This window comes from Lingula anatina, chromosome 3 (genome assembly GCF_051362555.1).
Source record: "Lingula anatina isolate TDL-2025a chromosome 3, LinAna3.0, whole genome shotgun sequence".
Lineage (NCBI taxonomy): Eukaryota > Metazoa > Brachiopoda > Lingulata > Lingulida > Lingulidae > Lingula > Lingula anatina.
Genome location: NC_141769.1, coordinates 19,903,564 through 19,928,930, shown reverse-complemented (window position 1 = coordinate 19,928,930; position 25,367 = coordinate 19,903,564). Strand labels below are relative to the sequence as shown.

At 37.9% G+C, this 25,367-nt stretch overlaps 2 protein-coding genes across 2 annotated transcripts; both read left to right on the top strand.

The window, feature by feature from the left end:
• The first annotated feature begins 18,984 nt into the window (after positions 1–18,984).
• Positions 18,985–20,743, top strand: LOC106155265 (Na(+)/dicarboxylate cotransporter 3-like). The gene is made up of 3 exons (XM_024074304.2): positions 18,985–19,091; positions 19,398–19,534; positions 20,433–20,743. Exons 1-3 carry the CDS (start codon positions 18,985–18,987, stop codon positions 20,741–20,743), a joined length of 555 nt encoding a protein of 184 aa, XP_023930072.2.
• Positions 20,744–22,954: 2,211 nt separating this feature from the next.
• Positions 22,955–24,829, top strand: LOC147763040 (Na(+)/citrate cotransporter-like). The gene is made up of 4 exons (XM_087008726.1): positions 22,955–23,061; positions 23,571–23,732; positions 24,057–24,194; positions 24,674–24,829. Exons 1-4 carry the CDS (start codon positions 22,963–22,965, stop codon positions 24,827–24,829), a joined length of 555 nt encoding a protein of 184 aa, XP_086864852.1. The 5' UTR covers positions 22,955–22,962.
• Positions 24,830–25,367: the final 538 nt, after the last annotated feature.

The window sequence follows — 25,367 nt, the reverse complement described above, 5'->3', positions numbered from 1 at the left end:
GCTGTACTGTACTGGCTTTTGAAATGTCGGTATACATGCATGTTACTTATTGAATAAACGTATTCAGTTTCGGTACTTGTTGAAAACTTTCTTATTAACAACGCTTGGATTTGATTAAAAATATATATACATGAAATATAAGAAGATTGATATTATTCAGTGAGTCATTTAGTGATCTTCAACCAAGCTAAAACGTAAAACCGTGATCCTTTCAATTTCTTGCGTAATCGCTTTTTATAAAAGTGCTGCGTTTGTGTCAGATATTCTGGACAGTTCGGTGATAGAGATGGATTTATGATATCTCCAACATTTGCCATTCATTAAAACGACATATTATCCGTACGTCATTTATCGAGTAATTGGAGAATTGAAAAGTAATATGATTGAAAGGAAGCTGAACTTGAGTGAATAATGATTTATCATTACGCACGCAATGGTTTTTAAAGCTGCTGTCTCGTACATTTGGACACTATGGACGTTCGACTTACAGTTAACATATATTTTGTTTACTAGTTTATGGCGTCTTTGCAACCCCATAAATCAAAATATGTGTATATTTGTTTGGATATTTATTATTAATGCTATAACATTACGTAATAAAATTCAGTAAACATCATATAATGCCATATAATAACTTAGCACTATTCTTTTACTAGAGGGACTTTTCAATTTAAGTGGCCGTCACCATCCAAATTTTGAACGCCATTTTTGTGTATGTCCTGTACTTATACTTTCGCTGAAGTAAATGAGGAGACATAAAAGGAAGTTTTGGCGCAGAAAAACAATGTTTTACGGCGACGGTTAACTCATTGATTCATTCATTGACAAATTTTGTTGTCAGCGAGGCGTAAGTAGTATCACTAATCGTGGATGCTATTTCAGCAAAGAAGTTATAGCAAAGTTAAGCGCTTTATTGTACAATGCGACAGCGCGTACCTTAAAGAGAACCCGATACTCAGTGCTGCAAATTTCGGCAAAAGTGAAGAAACCTCAGCTTCAATGCTGCCGGGTCTTCCTGATTAGACAGGGAATTTTCAAGGATCTTAGTGCAGTGAATTGCAAATGCCGTTTCCAGTTCACGCTGATGCATGTAACCCGGAAATACGAGATGCTGTTTCCCTGAACTTTTTACAACAGCCCATGAAATCAATGAGTCGCCATTAAACATAGTTTGTCTACGCCGAACTTCCTTTTTTTCTCTCCTAGTGAACACCAGTGCCATTGAGCAACACTTTTAACATCACGAGAGGAAAATAAAAAAAAATAATCGTCGCTCGTTTGAGACACCGACAAACCCTTAACAATAAGTAAAACATTAACAGGTTACGTCCACATAACAGCTAGAACTTTCTTTTGAAGACGCGTTTCAGCATAGGATGGGGATTCTACAGTTGGGCACCATTATTTTAAGGCAGGATGTCAACAAGCCTAGCAAGTCAGTTTTACAGTATCCTCTCCTTATGGAGACTTTTCCCAGTCCAGCAATCTTGAGCTGTAGACAAGCTGAACACACCTCCAAAACGCAATTCGCCCCTGGTAAAGATGGCGAGTGCGTGTGGAAGACGTGCAAACAGTCCATGCGAAACTGATTCATCCAGCAGCCAAGTTGTGTCTCCTAGTCAACGTTTTTTTACATATTTCTTTACATACACCTGTGCTTTCTGTAAGCCGTGTTGGTGCGAAGAGATATGTCAGTCACAGTCATTTATTTCATTTATTTTTTGCTTGCCTGCTTTGTTTACCTAAACCTGAGGCAAACAGAGTGACTTAGTCCTCCAAAAGATGTCACCGAACTCGTTGAGGAATCAAGGTTTTCAGGTTGTAGCCCAGCTGGAATGGGTGTTCAGATATGTACCTATGTCACGTGGGCTCCGCGTCCCTGTTTCACCAGTTTTATTGATAACGCCATGCCTGGCCAGCATGTCAAGAGGTGCTGGATCGCAAAGAGATTTTGGGTTGTCATTTTGACACCCCTACTTTTACTGCCCTTGCCGATTATAACTGGCGATGAAGTAAGTTCTTTCAAATTTTATTTTGTACGTTTGTACCTTAATTTCGTTTTGTTTTGCGATGTTTCGCCTACCCCGGGAGTTGTATTTAGTAAGATAGCTATATTTTCTTCTTCACCCGGCACCACAGGGCGCAGGACTCGTCTCCAACGTTGTTTATGGAAGAAAAATGCTTACACAAGGAAGCTATCATTGTCTTTGTTTAGAAATAAAAAGAATCGATGAGGAGGCGGTAAATTCTTCGCGTGTTGCTATTAAGTAAGAGAGTTTACAGGTTGAATGGTTGTATGCGTTTATGAGAAAAGGAGGGAAATGAAAAGAGAGATGCATAAATGTTCAAATTAATGTGAGCGCGCGCATGTGTGCATGCATTAAAGAGAGAGATAGCCAGAGAGAAGGGAAGAGGGAGGAAACAAACGCGTGCTCACGCGCATAATTGTGTGTATATGTGTGTTTATGAGAAAACGGCATTCAAATAAAGACGTTCATATATGATCGTACCTCAGTATTTATTTATTTTTTATTTCTATTATTATTTTTTTCTATCGTTTATTTGTATTTTTGGTATTCATCAATAAGCGCCTGTTCGTGTGGGTGAGAGGGAGAGAGAAATGTAGAGAGGGTGAAAGAGAGGGAGAAAGAGAGATACACAGGTGACAAGGGTGTGCTGGGAAGGGGAAGGGGAGGAAGTGTATGATATTTTAATATAGTACATCTCTACAATACAAAGCAGGCTTCCTAAAAAAAAAAAAAAAAGCAAATTGAATTTTATTCCAGTTAGCTACTATCATGAATCCATGAATATCTTAACAGAAGACTTAATGTGAACCACTGTGGACTTCCAACGCCTCCTATCCTATGTCTTTCTGTATATCTCAAACACTCTTCTGCCACCCACATTTTCTCCTTTGTCGTCTGTGTATCTCGACTTTGGATTTCGGCTTTTCTTTTCATCTTTAATCGTTCACTGCAGCTATTAACATTTCTGTTTCTAAATGATTTTTCGCATGATGTGTCCGACAATGCCATTTTTGCCTGTCTATTGCTGTTAAAAGTCTTTCTCGTCATGCTCGAGCCAAAAAAGAAACCATCGGTCCTGGCGTGAAACAAGTAAGGGCAATTATTAGTTACTTAATGCAGCAGGTTACTGGACTGCAGCATGTTATCACATTTATGTGAAATAATTTTACGGGCTGCCGTGCATGATGTTTTAATGTAGTCTTATTTAAACATCAAATCAGATGCATCATGGTAATTAAATGGTCTGTGAGTCCAACTTCACTTAGTAATTTAAGGCAATGTCTGGATAAAAGTCCACAATATAGCCTACTAGTTTTAAGTAGCCTATGACGATAATTTTGTAACAGTATAGGACTCAAATTGAAAATTTTCAATACCACTGGTTACCAATCTTATGCAGTTCGAAGTTGGGAAAACACTTCTGACAGGTAGATAAGATCCCAACTCACAATATTTCAATTATCACAATTATTTCTGGACCATTGGTTCACAATCTTAGAATTAAATTATATATTAGATATTAATTAAAATTAATCGCAACTGACAAATACGTGAGATCCCAGCTTACAGTCATTTCAGAAATTTTTTATTATCCTAGATTCTAGCTGTAATAATATATTTAATAATAATATATTTATTTAAAGTCTAAAATCCATAAAATATGTTCTGTAGACTTTACAAACTAAAAACTTAAATTGAATTAATAAAATTATGACTTAACCCCATAGGCCCTGGCTAGCAGTGACCTAGAAAGCGGCCTTGGGCCTAAGGGTCTTTGAGTCAGTGACTGCTGAATAGGGGGTTATCTCACAGAATCACTAATTACAACTTATTTCGTCAACAAAACCTACTTGACATATATATTTTTAAAAAGCCAATATTTACGGCTCTATTTCTATGACCACTAAATGTAGGAATATGGTTGAATTAAGTAAATATAGTCTTTTAAATGTCAACTTTTTAACGGTCTCTAAATAAAATTTATTTATTTTTGCCTATTTCACTAAGGATATTTTTTTCTTTTCATTCAAGTACATCTTTGTAAATCTACCTCAGTAACGTCACACTATTTCCCTTTATCGTCCGAAAATTTCAGGGAAATATTCTATGTACTTTTTGAGTTACAGCCGGTTTACTGTTGATAAGTCTAACTGGCAATTTACCTCACCTGGCCGTTGCGCTGCGCAAGGAGATAGGGTATTCTTATTACAAGCTGACACCTAAATTTCTCGAATAACTTATCTAATCTATATATTCATGGAAAGTCGGTACTTTCACGAACCTTTCCAATACTGTCACAAAAAAGGTATCGTTTCCTTATGATTGATACGGGATGATATATACAGGTATATATATGTACCGATTAATTTTCATATTCTGAAATAAAATTATAATGTTGCTCATTTCATTAAATAATGGCTATTTTTATGATGGGAATAAGGCAAAACCATTTCACATTATTTGTTCTTATCCGCTGAAAATGCTAACGAGATATCTTAGATATTTTATAAGTTACAGTCTGTTTACAGTCAACAGGTCTTACAGCATGGCAATTTTGTTCTCCTGGATGTTTCACAGGGGAGGGGGATAGGGTGTTATAATTACAAAGCTGACACCTGAATTATTTTAGATTTATCCTGAAATTTTCCGAGTGGCAGTACTACAAATTGCCTTTTCAATATCGCCTCATCAATAAATAATTTTTCACCAGTATAACAAATCAGATTTTATATTTTATAAAATGAAATTGAGTTTACTTCACTTCATAAAGCGCATTGGTATACCTTCGGATGTTGGGTAAATGTAGCCCAATTTTTCGGCATTACGTGTCTTTATCTTCTGCATAAGTCAGTAAGATATTTATCTGACCGTATGAGTCATGTTTACTGCTGGCGGCAGGTGTAATTGGCAATTGATAATTAGTTCACCTTGAAGTAGGTATAGGTGGTGAGATGGGCTATTCTGATAACAAACTTGACACCTTTCATTAGCTAACAATCACCTTTTATCGCGTCATCTTGCCAGGAAAGGCATGCTCTGAACTAGGACAAAGACAAAGTACACAAATAGAGTCCAAATGCATATTTATTCACACAAGAAGTCTTGTACAAAAACGTAGAAAAATAAACTAGAACTACAAAGACAATAAATGAGATCAAAAACATTTATATCAGCACAAATAAATAAAAAAAATCCCTTGAGCATCACTTATAAAATAAATTAAAAAGCACAGTGTAAAAAAAAAAAGATTATCAAATGCATGGTTTTCATGTGAAGGACCTCACGCGCGACGTCGTTTGTGAAGGAAGCGGCGTCTATTTCTGGGTCTGCATCTGCACCAGAGTCATCTCTCCGGCATGCTGATCTCGATAGCGGCATGTCTTCATCATTATCTTCACTCTCTGTATCACTAAACATTTCACCGTCATCATCAGAGTTTTCAAGTTATTCTAACTACTTCTCCCTTGCCATACGTCTCTTTCTACTGCGGGCAGCCATTTTGAATTCACCTGGTGACAGCGGCTTTAACAGGGTGTGGTAAAATCACGATTTCTGGCGATTAAGAATCTCAAAGAAGGAACAATAATGACTGAACTGACAGACAAGATACAACCAGGTGCTTTTAAAGCGTATTTATTGAATGTCAGGTAACAATAGGTGACATAACAAGCACGAAAAGTTATAACCGCATATGTGCGGTAACCGGCCCTAGGGACCTTTAAGAAAGAACCGCACATATGCGGTTACCGGCCTTATGGGGTTAATAGTCTGAGTTATGATAATGATGTCCAGTTAATATTTCCGAGATATAAAATTTTCTTTAATAAAATTTGTTAAAAAGGTATGTTTTTAAAGCTTGTTTAAAATCCTTCACTGAGCTAATGCTTCTCAAGACTACAGGTAATTTATTCCACTCATGTGGTGCCGCGTACTGGAATGATATTTCGCCAAAAGATTTTAGTCTTTCGTTCTGTGGTTTTAGTAATAATTGATCCTGTACTGGTATATACATGTAACAGCGCATTCAGAACAGCGGACGGATCAAATATGGCGACCCGCTAAAAAGCTTGTCGCTGAAACTCCTGATTAGACACTGAATAGATTCCCTGCGGGAGTTACGCAACAAGCATTCAAGTGGGTCGGCCATATTTGATCCGCGGGTCTGTTAGTCCGCTGTTCGGAATGTGCTCTAAAGATATGACAGAAAGGCAGCCAGGTATGTGTAAGACAGGGAATTTTGATTTATTTTCAAATATCTTAATATAATCTAGTATGACCATACTAAGACAGTCAGAAATGAGGAGTACCATGAGTACCATGGTTTGAATATTTCGCTGGCTAAATATGTGGTCTTGCTAATAACCAGCTGATCACTGAAAAAAATTCTCATGGTCATCAAAATAATACCTTCTAGCTAGTCATATTTTTCAAATTAGTGTCTTGACATTCAAATTATTATTTTTGTGCCCCCTTTTAAATATAAAGCCGGAAGAAATTGAATTTTATTTGACAGTTATCAGTAGAATAAACATCTGCCTCTGACACGTAGGCCTACTAGCAACGGACATACATGTAGGTTTGCACACACACACACACACACACACACACACACACACACACATTTTTAAACTGTATAACAGTCCTTTCTACAGAATTCACATAGAAAAAAACTATTAAGGAAAAAAGTTCAAAATTTTAACAGTACACATGCTGTTTTACCAGTACCGGTGCTTTATGTCGAAAGTGACATTTAGCTCAGGAAAGTCACCCATTTTAACCTATCATCAATGCCATAGAATAATTAAACATGAGCAGAAACGTTTACGAAGTTGAATGTTTTAACATTAAAATGACTACTACTGGTACCTACCGCTGCCAAAATTCAGTTTATTTCTCCCACAAATTACGAACAGACAGCCACCATCGCCGCATTTTCACTGAATGATCGTCGGACTACAGTCTATTTATTAGGCCAGTCAATAAACAACTTAGGTTGGAAAAAATTGGTGACAAAGGTTTCTCAACTGATTCTGGTCCGTTGAAGGCCCAATATATCCCAAAAAGTTCCCCCCATGAATCCCCCCATGGCAAAGTCTCATTTTCCACAAAAATCCAAAATGGCCGCTATTGAATGGGGTGGGTGGACTTGAAATCCATAACTTGGGAACCCAATGTCACAGAAACATGTTTTAAGTATCAACTCCTACTAAGTGAGGGATCCCCAATCTTTTGCAACTAGTCTCAAGGTCACTGAAGGTCAAGGTCATGACCTTATTACAAGGTCAAGGCATTTTTGGAGAAAAAACCCCATAATGTCTACAGGGTTGCTACTTAATATGGAATATTTTTTATCATTGTTATTTTTGAGTGCTGATTAAATTTTTTTGGGCTTGAGTCATTAAAAAAGTATGTCACCGAGTGATAAAAACAACCAGTCTTCTGTTATGAGATTTTTGGTCAATTATATCAAATCTGACATAAGATGCCATTCAAAAGAAAGGAACACCCCCAGAAAACCATATCAACAGTTTGATGTCAATATTAACTTTAAGCTAAGATATTAAAGAAAATGATAGCCTCCGGCCAGTGATATGTTACACAGTCAAAGAACTCACTACAGTAAATCATGAAAAGTCAGTAATTGCGGGTATGACCTCCAGCAGCCGCTTGCAGCGCCCTCATCCTACATGGCATACCCTGTGACACGTGTTTTAGAGTTTGGGTGGGGATATCATTCCACGCAGTGATATTTGCCTGTCGCAGTTCATCACTATTTACCGGTCGATGACCATAGCTATTAATTGTGTGAGTTACTTTTGCCCAAAGTTTTTCAATTGGGTTCATATCTGGAGAGTTTGCAGGCCAGGGCAGTTGCTGAACCCATTGGTTTTTAAGAAAAACAGTGATTCGTCGGCCTCGATGTGGGGTTGCGCAGTCGTCTTGGTACACAAAGTTGTTCCTTAAGATGACTCTTACCAATCGAAGCATTGTTTGCTGTAGAATGTCTCTGTAGGTATCCTGGATGAGGTTGCCTCCTAGAAAAACCAACTGGTCCTAGGCACCGGCATGAAATGCTCCCCAAACAGAGACGTTACCATCCCCTGCTTGCACCCTAGGCAGTACACAATCATCGTTTTATGCCGCTCGTACACGTCGGTGGACACGGATTCGACCATCAACCCTAAAAAATCCATATCTGGCCTCATCACTAAAAACGACGTGATTCCAGTGTTTTGGCTGCAAATGCACGTGGTCCCCAGCCCATTGCAGACGTCGCTGTTTATAACCTGCTGTTAACAGTGGTTTCCCTACTGGCCTTTGTGCAAAATAACCGGCTTTCAGTAATCTCTTGTTCACGAGGGACCTTGAAACGGGCGTTTGAATGACATTCTGCGACTCTTTTCTGAGGACACTGGTTGTCTTTGTACGACCAGCACGGCGTCCTCTAAGGAGAAGGCGATCCTGTCTTCTTGGTGTGAAATGCGGACACACTGGTCGAGGTATTGGAGTAGGTGCCCCTGTTGCAATATTTCTTTGGAGGATTTTCCAAACGGTTCCTGATAAATGTTGAATTACCTTGCATTGGCTGTCCGTTTCTGGCCATTTTCTCTGAGAGCTGAGAGCAAGAATCCCATAGTAAGCTGCGTTTGATAGCTGTCGAACCATATCTTCACTAAGGTACCTGTCAAGTTTCAGAGCGATCCCTCTGTTGCTTCTCTAAACACACTCCAAAGATTGACCAAACCCATGCGCTTTTATACAAGGGCAGAAATTGCCGAAAAGACCACCCCTCACATTTCTGACCACAGAACATGCAACTGCATACATCAATTGTTTCGAGAGTTGTGTGGTAATTAGGTAACACACATGGAGTGACACCTCAGCTTTAGATTTAAAGTAGTTAGAGAGAAATTTAATATTTTGTAGAAAATTTACTCGCCAAAAATTAATATTCCATATTAAGTGGTAACCCTGTATATGATAGTTTCCCAATGTCCCAGAAACATGTTTTAAGTATCAACTCCTATTAAATGAGTGATCCCCAATCTTTTGCAACTAGTCTCAAGGTCACTGGAGGTCAAGGTCATGAGCTTATTACAAGGTCAAAGTATTTTTGGAGGAAAAACCCCCGTAATGTCTATATGACAGTTTCCCAATGTCACAGAAACATGTTTTAAGTACCAACTTCTACTAAGTGAGTGATCCCCAATCTTTTGCAACTAGTCTCAAGGTCACTGGAGGTCAAGGTCATGACTTTATTACAAGGTCAAAGCATTTTTGGAACAAAAAAACCCATAATGTCTATATGACAGTTCCCCAGTTGTCCTAGAAACATGTTATAAGAAACAATATCAACCAATTGGGACACTGCCAAACACTTGCAACTATTTTCAAGGTCACCAGAGGCCAAGATTATGAAAAAATTTCAAGGGCATGGTATTTTCCAAGTGAATTATATCATATTACCTATAACTTGGTAACCGTATTATTATGTACCCAAATGTTCACAAGCACAACGAAGCTCTGATTTTGCTCCAAAATAAGTAAAATAAGTCCATATGACTGAAAATTGTCATTTATCAATGACGAAAACTAATAAGATACAAAGTTACAAAACTGGGGAGATAATCAAACATCCCCCAAATTATATAAGTGACATAATATAAAAATAATAAAATATGTTAATGAGTGTAACCAGGCTTAATTAAGAAAAATATGAGGAATTACAACAGCTATAGGAGCAAAAAGTTGGCACAAATGAAAAGAAAAGATGGAGGGAAAAAAAATGGTCACAAATGGCAGTGATTATTTTTTAAGAAGTTTCACATTCTAAAGCCGGCCTAGGCTGAGAGTGAGCTACGGAACCCCTACCTTTTAGGACGGGGACGTAGGTTTCCTCATTGCTCTGACAGCCCAATCATAGAGTTGTCTCTCTTGGCCTTAGTACTGCCATATTTGCCCTGCTTAGTACATTTACCTAACTATAGTTTTAAAGTAATATATCTCACATGTATGATATATATCAATAAACAAATGATAACCAGATAATCTTAAATGACTAATAAATGTGCCAAACGAGTTATAGCTAACTAGCATAAATACAACCTTATTACACTTAGCCAATGCTCAAATCTGCTTCATTAGTCATGAAAAGAGAAAAAAATTATTAGGGGGGGACAGGGTTAGGTTTGAATAACTTTACCAAAATTCACTTTAAAATTATCATTCCTGAATAATGCACTACTTAATGTGGTGAATTTTACGAGACAAGTGAGGGAGAGCACTAACTGTCTCCTAAATAACTGAACTCATATGCCCCTGATTAGCAGGTCTTCCAGAGGCAAAGTGGCACTGTCCAATTAGGTGTCCCCGTTAATTCTGTCGCACAAGTGCCGCTTGAAAGTAATTAAGTCTTAGTATGAAAAACGCCACAAGGATGAAGGCAGGTGGCAGGTGAGAGTGGAGAGTGTACAAGTAACAATACAATTGCTCATATAGAACAAAAAACTTGCAAAAGATGTAAAATTTTTAAAATTTCTATTTACTTTAACTTTTTATTTATTATTGAATGTAGTAATATTGAGATTTAATTACAAATTAACCAAGAAAATGCAACTTGTACTGGCAGCATATTTATTCTATCTAAATATAACTTTGTTTTACACTGCATTATAATTGCATAAATGATTGCCATATTTTTAAGTCTATTTAAGATATCTGATAATAATGTAACTATCTTTTCATATAAATATATAAAACAATGTTAACATATGCTTAAATATGCAACAACAACAAAAAAAAATAATAACAAAAATAATAAAAAAAATCACACGCTAGAACCCGGGCCATCCCGCTTAGAATATAGACCCTCTGCCGGTTGAGTTATGCAGCCTTTTCATCTAAAGCTGGGTACTAAAATACAAGCCAATCGTGGGTTCAAGTACACATCGAGTAAACATGCCTCTTCGAACCACACGCATTTGTTGACCTGGGAAAACGTATGATGTTTCCTTTTCACGTCGCACTTTAACACTAATAACTGCAAATTGAATGTCCCAGTGGCCTAAACGAAGCAACCCATTGTCATATGGTGCATACATTCCATTCATTAAAGAACCAGTGACAGCCAAAGACCGCCGCATAACCTATTGGCCCCGAGGCATCTGTAAACAAGTGTAAGGTATCTGATGATTGCCATGATGAAGGCAGCAGGACTGATTTTCCATTAAAGTAATGTAAAAAATGAAGCCACATGCCTAGGTCCGCTCTTGCTTCACTATTGAGTCGAATAGAATGATGCAGGCGCCTAACACTAACAGTTAAATCAATTCAGCGGCGTAAGAAAGCTCTGCCCGATACTACGACGAAGCATGCAAAGTTTAAAAGACCAATAAGATATGTATCTTTTTCCTTTGAGAAAGCTGGGAAACTAAAAGATAACACTTTTCCAATTTGTCCTGTGGCTAACGACTTACTATTTGCAGTGAATCTATTTCAACGCCGCAAATAGTTAAACAAGTGGTCGGAGTAAAGTTTTTTTTTCGACATTAATTGGAACGTTCATCCGTTTGCATAACGCAAGAAAACTTTGTAAATCAACTTGACAGTTATTGGAATGGGGAGGTCCAATGAAACACAAATCATCCAGTATATGGGATATGGCCGAGGCATGAAATTTCTTCAACATCCATTGTAGAGCTGTACTCAGTGATTAAATATTTGGCACGAACAACTTGCACCCATTGGCAGACATGTTTCATAATAAAATAATTCATTCCAAGAGAAACAAACAACGGGCTAAGAGGTGAAATGCGGAAAGCATCTAGAATGTCAGACTTAGCTAAAAGAGCACCAGGGCCGAAATGTTGGACATGGGCGATAATCGTATCAATTGAGTCGTACAGAAAATACTCTGGGTACATTAGAATTAACCGAGTCCAGGTGGGGATAAGAAAGGTCGTGAATAACACGGAATTTGTAAGGTTCAGGTTTAGGAATGACGTGTAATGGTGAACATTTAAAATCTGAAAGAGGGAAATAAAATTGGGCCAGCAATCCGCCCAGAGGATAAACCTGATTCAATATAATCCAAAATCGCTTCAGGCTGAGTACGTGCTTATAAATGATTATGAGGTGCGTGAATGCTAGGAGTGGTGGTGCAATGAAGGCGGAAACCCTTGGAAATATATTGATGAGAAAAATCACCTTATGAGGATCCTAACCTTAAGTTCCAGTTGTAACAGGGAATGGGTAATTGGAGTTAGGAGACAATTTTGTAGGCGGGGTCTGTAACTGGGCATGGGATGTGCGGCATTCGATTTTAGGATGAAATCCCTAGCAGTACTGGCAACAGTGCTTGAATTGACATAGACTAAAGGTACATTGTTCCCCATTATAAAAGGCAAAAAAGATGACGAAAGGGACGTAGAAAAGGGGAGAAATATTCATGGTTGCCACATTTAAATGTAACTTAGGGATAACTTGTTCCCACGGGACCAGTATTGTTGCTCGTAAGTTGCAAAAGGCGTCATCATAAAGACGCCAATCATTAGCATTAGGTAGCTACTTAATGCTCTAATAGTTGAACCGTACTTAAGTAAGTTTACAGAATCATATAAATTTTTGTAAGAAAATCGCTGAAAAAAAGGCATCAGTCCATTGGTAAAGGGTAATCGGCGATTTCTGGGCATGTGGATCACTTCTAATTTCATAGGCTGGACCCGTGTGTTTACAGTGCCTAACAGACTGCTGATACCGGGTATCTGCTGCTGAACGTGGGTCTCTTGCAGGGAGGAGTCGGGAGAAGGAGAAGCGCTCGGCATTTCTGTGCCTCTGATGCAGTTTGATGAGCAATAATACGCTGTGCCAACAAATCGCAGTCGATAACAAGTGAAGTAAAGGTTGATTCCATCTCAGAAGAAGTGTGTGGCGGTGTGACTCGGCTTCTTTCCACCAAGAGCAGTGGATGCAGGAGCCAATCGTCTTTTGCCGGATAATGAGCGCGCATTGGAGACACCCGACGTCCTGGACCCCCTACTCCTCCCGGGAGGGGTCTTGGGAGGCATGGTAACTTAAAGACAAAGGAAACTAAGAAGACCGCGCAAAGGTAGCTGCATTTATACATAAGACAATTCAGTAATAAAATGTCCCGGGCCAGGTAATTCAAGTAAGTAAACGGAATAAGTAATATGAATAAAATATACACTTGTACAGAGAACATATTTACCCGGCATAAACCCAACGAATAGCCTGGGTAGATATGACACGAGCCATATTTATATTAAAAATGCAAAAACATCTAGTCCGCCGCCAGAGAAAATCCATGCAGGCAACAGCCTCAGCTTAGCCGTGCACGTAAAAAAAGGGATATCTGGTAAAACCGACTAGGCAAACGAACATACAGCTGGGTGACTCCCCAGAATAGGAACATAACAACTCCCACAAAATATAAACCTAGTATACAAGATATCAACACATGGTTCTCACTACTAGGCAAACAGTTAAACACCTGTGGAAAACACCCAGAACCTAGTATATCCGATACCACACCGGGTTCTCTCTACTAGGCAAACAATCCACTTGGTGGAAGAAATCCAAAGAGCTAGCAGGTTTGAATAACAATAAATGTTCATTAGAGTCACTTGCTGATAGCACATCAAATGGTAATTACCAGGTTCTAGTAAAAAAGATCAACGAATTTTTTCAAAGTGTTAGTAGCAATTTGACTCCTCTTACACCGGCTGAAAATGGCCAACAGAACTATGTAGTACCAGATGAGTTTACTATTAGCGTAAATGATGTCGAAAAACTTCTCTCTGATGTTAAGCTCTCAAAGGCTATAGGTCCTGACCAAATTCCAAATTGGGTCATCAGAGATTTTGCAGGCTTCCTTTCCAAGCCCTTGTGCGCAATTTTTAATAGCTCTATCAGAGAGGGATATGTACCTGACACTTGGAAATCTGCAGAGGTAATCCCCGTCCCAAAAGTTAACCAACCAAAAGTGATAGAGGCTGATCTTAGACCAATATCGCTTACACCAGTGTTGAGTAAAATATTGGAGTCATTTGTGGCAAAATGGGTGATGAGTAGCCTGCAAATCGATAAGTCCAAATTTGGAGTAGTCAAAAATAGCTCTACTACCCACGCCCTAGTAGAGCTGACTCACAAAATACTAGAAGGTCTCGAACCGTCTGCTAAAACCAAATCTTATTCACAAGTTTTATTTTTAGATTTTTCAAAGGCATTTGACAGAATAGACCACAGCATCTTAATTGAAAAACTGGGCAGTCAAGGGATTCCAGAGTTTATTAGGAAGTGGATTTTCTCCTTTTTATGCCAAAGATATCAGAGAGTGAAATGTGGTCAGTGTAAATCTGACTGGGTCCAGCTTAACGGAGGGGTACCTCAGGGGACAAAGTTAGGTCCAATCCTGTTTATAGCAATGATAAATGATCTAAAAACCTGCTGCCCAGATATAAAATTTGTTGATGATACATCTATTTATGAACTTTGTCAGTTTGGCCAAAAATCACTACTTCCACAGGCAATAGAGCAACTTGAAAATTGGGTTAGAAATAACAATATGAAATTAAATGTAAAGAAGACAAAATGTATGGATTTTAACTTTACCAAATGTATAGATATCATTCCAACACTATTGGTAGATGGAGAAATTGTAGAAAAAGTGAGTAAATTTAAGCTACTAGGAGTAACTCTGACCCCTGATCTCAAGTGGACAGAACATGTGCAGTTAATTTATTCAAAGTCTTGTGCCAAGCTTTTTTATCTAAGGCAGTTGAAAAGGGCAAATCTGGCCACTGAGGATCTAATAGTTATATATCAATCAATAATTAGATCAGTCCTAGAATATGCATGCCCTGTGTGGGGGCCTGGTCTTACAGCTGAACAATGTGAATGCTTAGAATCTGTTCAAAGGAGAGCTCTTAGAATTATTTACCCATTTTATACTTACAAGGATGCCCTACAGGCTAGTAATCTCACCTCTCTGAGGGAGAGAAGAGTCGTTTTACTTAAGAACTTTTTTACAAAAATCAAGAATTTTAATAAGCTACACCATCTGTTTAAACAAAAGAACCCAAGAAATCTCAGGGTCAGCAACAAATTTTTAATACCAAAAGTAAAAACGGAGCGTTTTAAATAATCTTTTATAATACACAGTCTTTTAAATTTTATGTAAATTACTGCTTCAAACTGTCTTATAAGTCTTTGGTCCTTTTAGTTTAGTTTATAATTCTTAGTTAATTTTAAAATACCTTATGATTTTATTATTTAAGACGCATTGTAAAACTTCAACCTATTAGGTTGCGATTTTAGTAAATAAATTATTATTATTATTATTATTATTAATAAAACACCTGGGGAAAACATCCAGAACCTAGAATACCCGATACCACACCGGGTTCTCACTACCAGGCAAACAATTAAACACCTGGGGAAGTACACCCAAAACAAAGAGCATAACAAAAATGCATGTAAACTAGTCGACCAGAAACCCATTAAATTATGGCACCTGGTAATGCGGACACGGAGACAATATAAAGACAGAAATGTATGGATTACGGCATGTAAACTACAGCCGAGAAATGATAAAAACAGCGGAATTCCTGGCCCGGTAGGATTCAGCATAAATATTATAGCTACACACAAAGAAGAAAAAAACATTTTTTTTGAAGATGCAGTGACATCTTTACAAAATAGTTAACAACTGCAGCAATCGACAAATTATAAATCTGATGATAAGAACACATGAATAAGGGAATAATTGAAGAAAATATAAAATTACTAGCCTGTGTGTGATCTTATTTGTCACTCAAATAAAAGGAAACAGCCGTCGCCGAAACTTGATAACAAAACTGGTGGCTGGGAAAACAGAATATTAGCCGAAGAAAATGCAGTCACCAAGTATCAAGAAAACTGAACATCTGTTATCACCTGCCTTGGTCAACTACTTAAGGCAGACACAAGACCCAAACTAAGACTAATTTCCTATGAACAAAACATTGATGTATTACCAAAAAGTTATTACCACCACTAAAACAAACCATTTGCTACATAAATACAATTATTATCCTAATTGCATTTTTTTGAGCGTTTCAGCTATTGTCGACCATGGCTGTTATCGGTAGTAATGACATTCTCTCACTTATAGTCTATTCACCATGAGCTAGTTTAATCTCTGACCTACTACAAAGTTTGATAAAAACCACTTCTTCTTCTTCACACTAACGAGTAATGCACAAGAGCTAAAAATGATCAGTGTCACAGGAATGAAACTCCTAGAAATGGAAGGCCGGGATTCCATATGATTAGTATAGGTTAGGGTTAGTCGGAGTATTGGAGTAAGTATAAAGGACGAATGTCACCTGAACAAAGTAATGGGAAGCAGACCACACCTGTAACACCGGTCAGTCTCTTTCCCTGCACAGATTGTGGTTGGTTGGACAACACAATCGTCACATACGGTTAAGCCAATTTGGTTGCTACATGTACATGTATCATTTATTCACGCTCTTCAACGTCACGGCACAAGAGACTTTGATACCTTTAAAAGGAAACAAAAGGCTTTAAAAAGTTTTTATCCATGAACATTTTCTTGTTTATACTTTACATTTTAGCTATATTTATCCTTTAAATCACTACCTTATTAATCATTTTCACTTCTAAAACTAGAGGATTTAACAATTATTATTACTTTTAATATTGCAAACAGAATTCACTTCCTGATATATATTTTACATAATGTGTATATATTTTATATATTTAAAATCTGAATAAATTAATATTACTATTGTTATTACTCCACAAAAGATATCCAGTTTTAGCACCCAAGGTAAAACAGCAATACCGTAAACAAACGCATTTACGGCCCTATTTTCGTTTTAATGAAAATACCACCGGATGACTCGGTGATTATTGCATGTAAGATAATCGTTATCTCTCTTCTTTTCGCATCTACCCATAGATCGGAAAGGCGAGCTATATCGCCGTACTGATGGCTGTCTATTGGATCACAGAAGCTGTTCCTATGGCAATGACAGCGCTGATCCCTGTCGCTCTGGTACCTTTACTGGGGATTATGACGGCCAAGGATATCAGCCAGCAATATTGGAAGGTAGTATATTTGTGTGGTCGTGTGTGTGTGCGCGTGTGTGTTTAGGTGCATTTCAATTTTGCATGTGTGTACGTGTAAAACTGAGTCTAGATCTAAGTGTTTGATGTCGTTTTATGAACGTTGATTCTGACTGTAGAAAGTTTACATTTGATCTGAAGCCAGCCGATGAAGCTTCCGCGGCTTCGTGGAAACTCCGCTGACTAGGGAACAGCTAGATACTATTACGCGGATTAGAATTCTGGAACGTTTGATGTAATTTATATTGATAAGTCATTACTAAAAAATTGTTTTATTACGATAGAAGGAAACTCGTACCTAAGGAGGGTGGGGGTGGGGGAGGGGGGGTCGCCCACGGTGCAATCGGGAGCGTCCACAGCTGCTTAAATGAACATAACACATCATCTTCAATGGTAACGGAAAGTCACAAGTTCAAATCCCGGATGGGGCATTTCACCGCCCCACAGAGATGGGTCTGGGTACAGTACAGTACCCGGGGCAACTACACAGAGAACATTAAAAATGCAAAGACTACTTAAAACTAAAACTGTGAAAGTGTGAGCCGCTTTCGCTCTGTAACGTCACAGGTGAAGTCAGACGTAATTTCATTGTAAACATAATGAAAATAAAAGCATCTGAAATCATCTGACTAGGAACGGCAGTCTTTTCAATAAAAGCGACCAAACTTGATATGGATTTTGTAGCTTTCCCGCTATAGCACCATGTCATACCGCCTGTAAACCGCGTTCACCAGAAAAAAAGGTATCCTCTCGGCGGAATTATCTGCCAAATGTGTTATTTCTCAAAATTCACATCTTCTCAATTGCTTGAATGGAAAGCGCACCAGCTTCAACACATTTGTACGTTTTTAAAATAATTTCCTCTTCCTAGGGGCTTGCTAAAACTAAAGTCATCCCATTGTGCTCTTTAACGTCATAGGTGATACTAAACTGAATCTCAGCTCAAAACAAAGTCAAGTAAAAAAGGAATCTATGTAGGAACGCTCCTGGTCGGCATCTCAAACAAGGTCTCGTGTACATCATCAACTTCAAAGTTCAGTGATAAGACATTGTTCGGGGGTTGTGCGGGATGAAATACATTTGTACAGCTGAAGGGCATCCAAACTGGTCCTCTCCGTGTTAGGGTAGAAAGTTTGCATTTGACCTGGAGTCCGCGGCTCCGTGGTAACTCCGCTAACGTGGACAGCGCTAGACAATCCTACGCCGCTTCGAATTCTCTAACGTCCAGTTTTTGTGGATAAAAATCAGTTCTAAAAATTTTGTTTTATTACTATAAGAGGAAACTCGTACCAACAGAGGGTGGGCGGTTCACTCACGGCGCAATCGTTAGCGTGCACGGCTGCTAAAAAAAAAAAAAAAAAAAAAAAAAAAAAAAAAAAAAAAAAACGTCCGGACAAATTACCTTTTGCATAAAAAGCTGCTATAGTTTAGTATAACTGATGGATTTGACAACAACTGATCCAGGATTATTTGAAGGATGTCTGCAGATGCCCCCTTGGCGTGGGGTTTTGGGCCGTCTGACGCGCCCCGAAAATTTTGGTATTTTAGAGGGCGAACGGTGCCACTTTGTATGGTTTAGATCTATGATTCTGCTAGTCAAAATTCTAATTTCAAGAGGGGACCATTGGTGTGATTTTTTTCAGAAATCGTCACTGGCGTGCCTTACTTCCCGGCACTGAATAGTATAAAGAAAGGGAAATAGAAACATTATCCAATGTACACGTTATATTTTCATCAAGCAAAGGGTAGAGGAAGAGCTAAATATACTTGCTGTTTTTTTTTCTCTCGCCGCCAGGACATCAATATGCTACAGCTGGCAGGATTTATTATAGCCACTGCCATAGAGAGATGTCACCTGCACAAACGCATGGCACTGAGGATGTTGCTTCTGGTCGGAACTGAACCTAAAAGGTTTCTCCTTCTTTCTTCTTTTTCTTATTCCTTGGTCCTTGTAAGCAAAATTATTTGAATTGATGCAGTTTATTTAGACATTCGAAAGGCAAGTGCATGAAATGCACTGCAGCTAGTCTGTATGAAGTCTAATGACGTTTACGTCACTGGGGTGAATATTTACAAATTTGGAGCAAGGTACGCAGGATACACCCCGAAACCAACCTGATAAAATCGAATATATATATATATATATATATATATATATATATATATATATATATATATATATGGGTATATATATGAGTTTTATCATTTTATACGTAGGTTGTTGTTTGGGCTCATGTTGATCACATGGTTTTTAGCCATGTGGATGAGTACCACTGGCAGCACCGTCGCCATGATGCTCCCAATTGTAGAGGCGATTTTACGCCGCCTGGAGGAAATGGAGACGGAGAATAAAGGTAAATGTATTGTTGTAAATATCAAATTCATTTTGCCTTTCAGACGCCAATGGAAATCATCCGAGATAACCTAAAACGAGACTGTCTGCGTTGCACTATATTATACAGGAATAGAAAATGTCCGAGAATCCGCGTGAGGTGGGGTTCACCTTTCCATGATAAGGGTAAAACTCTGCGACGGGTAATGTTGTCTGGGAAAGCAATATGAATGTGACACGCAAAACTAAATGAATTTGCACCGGTACACAATACTGTCATTAGGCAAAACGACCAACCGAGCAACCGACAAATCTATCTTTAAATGGATTCGGTAATTTTTTTCATTGCCGCACAGTCCCACAGTAGTCCCTAGTCTTATAGTGTATCTGACCCCACTCTCCTTCAAATCGCTCTGAACTTTACGCTTTTAAGTATCTTGGATGATTCTCATGCGCCAAAGCTTGAGCGGCCCCTTGTTCGCCCCCCTTCACTATTCAGAATAAAATAAAATATTTGGCCTTCATTAGGGCATTTGCAGCAGCCCCAATGTAGCACTTTTGGGCAAGCACATGTACCTTCTGCTCGCTTGACATCACGGAAAAACCTGTCTTCTTTGAACAGAAGGGGCAATTTTAAATAAATATGTCTAAATTCTTGAGGGTGCCAATTATATATATTAATGTGTATTCATCTAGGTTTTTATTAAAATATTGGTACATGTGTTAGCGCTTACAAACCATGATATAATCCATTGAATGTTTAAGGTGGTAACTGGTGGCTTCTCTCTATGCCTTATATAGCTTTTCCTTGCTCTACTTGAGTTCATGTGCTATATTTTGAAAGAATGCTACAAGTTCAGGCATAGGACTACAGAGAAACAATCTTGTAAATATGTAAGTATATTCAATTAATTTCTCAGACATCCCAGATGGGATCTCGTCAGTGGGGAAGAAATATCGCGAGAATCTCGGACACATGGCCTCCGAAGATGACAGTATTAGCTCCCTCATGGACTTGGAGAAGACAAACGACGATGGTTTTACCGACATAGAAATGCGAGGCGTGGACAAATTCCCAGAAGATAAACCGAAATACCGCTCTACTATTTCCATAAAGGACATGGAAAAAGCTTTCACTTTGTCCATTGCTTATGCTGCAAGTATAGGAGGCACGGCAACCCTGACGGGGCATTCTACGAATCTCATTTTCAAAGATGTGGCAGATCAGTGAGTGTCTTTTTTGTAAATATTGTAATTACTAATGATACATTAGCAAAGAGGAAGGTAAATGTAGGACAATGTTTTTCTTAGGTCGCAAGTGGGCATGTTTATACTATACAAGCCAAACAAAAGTTTCGAATGTATAAGGGGAATGCATAAAAGATCCTGTTGTTTTCTTTTTCTTGCTTTTTTATTATATCCAATCTATTTTTTTATTTGTTTGTTTGTTTTTCAGAATATACGCTGACAAAAAAGCCCTCACCGATCCCGGCATAACGTTTGCGACATGGCTGATGTATGGTTTTCCTGTATCTCTTTTGGTTACGGTGTGCACTTGGTTCGTCTTGCAGCTGTTCTTCTTAGGTTGGAGGTAGGATAATAGATACTCGATTGCAAGAACGTTGACATTTCTAAAATGTTGTTCGGTGATACGAGAAACCTAGAATCCCTCCACTGGTTTCGTCTTGTTACTTTTTAATAATATCAAACTAAGGCCAAAGCCCATTTTATTCTTTTCGATTTTGATTTTATTCTTCCTACACTTTTAAGGGATATAACAAAAAGACATTAAAAAATCATTAATATAATATAATATAATATGATATGTTCATTTTCACAGGGACACTTTTTGTCAGGGCCAGGTTTTTAGGGGGAAAGAAGAAGTTAACAAGGTACTGACGAAGGAATATGAAAGTCTGGGACCCATGACGTATGTCGACCCATCGTTTTTCTACTTTCGCTTTCATTTAACATTATAGAAATTTCACTTAAAGTTTCTACACATTTATTCGTCGCTTAATATTCAATAAAATTGTTTCTTGTCTGTAAATAGACCAATAGTTAAATTTCCGTTGAACTGGAAGGAAGAGGAATATTGGGATTATTTTAAAACACTTTCACATTCGTTGTTAGTTTATTATCATATAAAGAACTTTAAATGTCCTTACATCATGGATAATTATTTTAATCAATTAAGCGATTAGTTAATGTATACTTATTTATGCATTAAATTCCCTTACAAGATGGATAGCAATTTCAATATATTAATTGATTAATCAATGTATATTTATTTCTGTATTTATACATTGGATACGCATGTCTTGCATTGCATCCTAGCAATCAATATTGTTCACAGTAAAAAAAAGAGTGAAAAGTATTTTAACATTTTGATATTCATATATTAAAATATTTTCTTTATATAGGTATTTAAGCTTTTCAAGAACATGCCCTTGGTCAAACGGCTCATTTCTTTTAATTAGCTACGAAAGGTTATAGAGGCTTTGCAGGTATTTTAGACTTAGACATATTGCAATCTCATTGCGTTCCAATATACAGGTTTGCAGAGAAGGCAGTGCTGGTACATTTTTCCGTGCTATCATTGCTGTGGCTTACCCGAGAACCGCGTTTTATAGACGGATGGTCGGTTGCCTTCAGAAAAGGGTAGGCTAATACAATTGCAGCAATTTGCAGTCTATCAAAACAATATAGCCATATGTAACTGATTAAAGCTTATGATATAAATGTATATAGTTTCCTTGAACATAGTTTTAATTTCAATGATAAATGATTTAAAAAGTGCATTATTATAATCTGTGTTATTTCAACTATTTGGATTTTTAGAAAGGGGTATGTTATTTGCCCCATGCTAATGCAAGAGTTATTAAATAAACGAAAAAAAATGTAATACGAAATCTCACATTTTAAAAGTATATTATTATTATTATTATTATTATTATTATTATTATATCTTTCCAACTGTGATATCTAACTTAGCGCATTATAGCTATTATTGTTCCCCAACAGATACGTGTCAGATGGGACCGCGGCCATGGCTGTTATATTTTCTTTATTTGTCATCCCGTCTAATCCGAATAGAAAAGGTATTTTGGTTTGGCATCAGATTCGACGACACGTGACGAAGGTAAGTAGGTGTGAAAGGACACATTCTGAGAAATGTGCACATTTAAATGAAAGGAAAAATAACACGTCTCGTATTTAATAAGACGGTCTCTGTGATTTTATATTTCATGAATAAAGGTCTCCTGTGACAATTTAAACTACAGTTAGTTTGGAATAGTTTCTTTATGGATTCCATATAAAAACAGGCAGGTCCATGCCAAAGCAAAGTACACATTTTTCCAAAAGAACCATATGCTACATATAACACACTGATGTAAATTTGGTTTGAACATGCAACACGTTTTACATTTCTGCAAAGACGATGACCCAATGGCCACCCTTATGGATTGGAAATATGCACAAAGCAAGGTCGCCTGGGGGATACTTATATTGCTAGGCGGTGGCGTGGCGCTTGCGTCTGCGTGCGAGGTAACAAATATTTCGAGTCTTAGACTAAAATATAACTTAAACATATCTGTCTGTATACTTTGTGTTTGGTGTTAAATAGCTTCAAGAAACAGGTTTAAATAATTAAAATGGATAGGGTGTGATTCCAGTTATGTCCAAACCAGTTGCTATGACCGTTTCTTTGCTCAGAAGCCTCTAGCTGAAGTGTGTAGAATTACCCTCGACCTCTCAACATATTCTTAATCCATAGAAACTCCATTTTGAGGACAGCGATTTCTATTCAGATCTGTTAGTCGTTTAACAGTAACATGAATGGTCACCGGCAGCCTCCAACACAGATTCCTTGGTTCAGTGTCTTTTCCAAAATTGGTAACCAATTACCATATTTTGTATCCCTTTCTATCCTGTTTCAGTGAAGATTCGCGGTATTTGATATTCAAAAAATTCTGCACCCCGTTTCCATATTTCCTTGACAAAATATTTCTTGTTATACCTATGTAAACCAAACATTCCCTTTACATATACGTCAGGCTTCGGGTTTGTCAGACTGGATCGGCGCCAGACTGTTTTCGTTGTCTTCCCTGGCCCCCTGGCAGCTGATTATGGTTCTATGTGCGGTCGCCACGGTAATGACAGAGTTTATCACAAACACAGCTTCGACAACATTACTGATGCCTATTGTAGGGAGCGTGGTAAGCCAGAAATTGTCTGTTTTGTTCCCTCTCATAGTTACATAACCAAAATAAAATGAAAATTAATGATAAATGATAAATACTGTAGATACCTAGCAAAGCTGTTAGGGGGTAATTATCTTTACCCCCTAGCTGATACGGTAGGCGTGACCGACGTTTAAGCCGGTTAAGTTGAAAGCAAATAGTGAGACTCCCCAGAGAGATAGACCGATCCAGATGGATCAATCTGGGCATGAGAACCCAGTCTTATACTTCTAAGTTCTAAGTTCTAAATTCTGATTTTATTTTAATATTTTATTGTGTTTTTTATTTATATTTATGCAGGCTTTGCAGTTTGGCTACAACCCGGTTTACATAATGTGGCCGGTGGAATTGTGCACAAATATGACGTTCATGTTACCAGTCGGGACAAGTGCTAATGCTTTCGTCTTTGCATATGGGAGGATTCGGATAATAGACATGGTAAATAAGTATAATGTCAGTGACATTACACGTCCCGTAAACACCCCTATGTATGTACATGTATGTGAGAGCGCGCGCGCGCGCGTGTGTGTGTATGTGTGTGCGCGCGTGAATGTAAGAGGGTTGCATATGTGCGGTTGTCAACGGTCCCCATCCTGTTTGTTCTTTTCATTTTAATGGACAAACTGTGTTTAAAACAACTTTGCTTTGTGCCATTATGATAATTGTTCCAAATTTTAAAGGTGCAAAGATTGATCAGGAAGAACAATTTATATGTACTGTACGTGAAGCAACCGCAGAATATCATCCTTTACTTTGTTGCTATATCATAAGTAGACATATCGGCATAAAGATGGCGAGGTACTTGAGTTAAGTGCAGTAGGATTTTTTCATTTAGGCTTCACTTAATAATGTTCGTGGAAGTAAAGCGCTTCCATTATAAAATAATGCATCATTTTAAATTCTAAATCTATTTTCAGGTAAAAGTTGGGGTCATCCTAAACGTGGTCTCCTTTACGATTGTCAACCTAGGGGCTAACACGTGGGCGTACGCAGCCTTTAATTGGCACGAATTTCCATTCAATTCCACATACCAAAACCTCGTCCAGAGTGATGGAAATTTTAGCATTGTTTGAACGATTGCCTGGATTGTGTACCCTAGGTTCTAGATTCCGGTATTGCCAGCTCGATCTTGATTTCATATATAACCCATATCAACAATACCGGCTCTAGTGACCAGCGGCCATGTTACACTTCCATCAATCAAATAGAACTGCTCCGCAGTGAATCTGCAGTTGAATGTCATCAGACCAAAATGAAACGTAAAACAGATTTAATTTTGCTTTATTTAATTTTATTTGCTGTATTTAAGATGTAAAGTGAAAAAATAAATAATATTCTTCGAACAGAAAAGATATATCCAATGTTTTTGTATTTTTTGCTTATCAAAGAACATTTAGTCCTGAGATGTACACGTGCGCATGCACGTGCTTGCCGTGTGCTAAATTTGACAGCTACACTGTATGCCCGATACCACTATAAGGGCTGCGCAATGGCTACACCAAAATCAGGTTTTAAAGCAGAATGTTGCTTCTATTGTGGCACTGACCTTCGACTGCAAGATATTTTCAATTCAAACTTCGTCAGGCACTTTGCTTCTTGTCTCGTCTGCAC

What these genes read in the sequence shown, in the direction of transcription:
- LOC147763040 (XM_087008726.1), top strand. Translation starts at nt 22,963, where the DNA reads ATGGCCACCCTTATGGATTGGAAATATGCACAAAGCAAGGTCGCCTGG. An exon ending in CGCTTGCGTCTGCGTGCGAG is followed by an intron (nt 23,062 to 23,570) that starts GTAACAAATATT and finishes CATATACGTCAG; the next exon opens with GCTTCGGGTTTGTCAGACTG. An exon ending in TGCCTATTGTAGGGAGCGTG is followed by an intron (nt 23,733 to 24,056) that starts GTAAGCCAGAAA and finishes ATATTTATGCAG; the next exon opens with GCTTTGCAGTTTGGCTACAA.
- LOC106155265 (XM_024074304.2), top strand. Translation starts at nt 18,985, where the DNA reads ATGCTACAGCTGGCAGGATTTATTATAGCCACTGCCATAGAGAGATGT. An exon ending in GTCGGAACTGAACCTAAAAG is followed by an intron (nt 19,092 to 19,397) that starts GTTTCTCCTTCT and finishes TTTTATACGTAG; the next exon opens with GTTGTTGTTTGGGCTCATGT. An exon ending in AATGGAGACGGAGAATAAAG is followed by an intron (nt 19,535 to 20,432) that starts GTAAATGTATTG and finishes TTAATTTCTCAG; the next exon opens with ACATCCCAGATGGGATCTCG.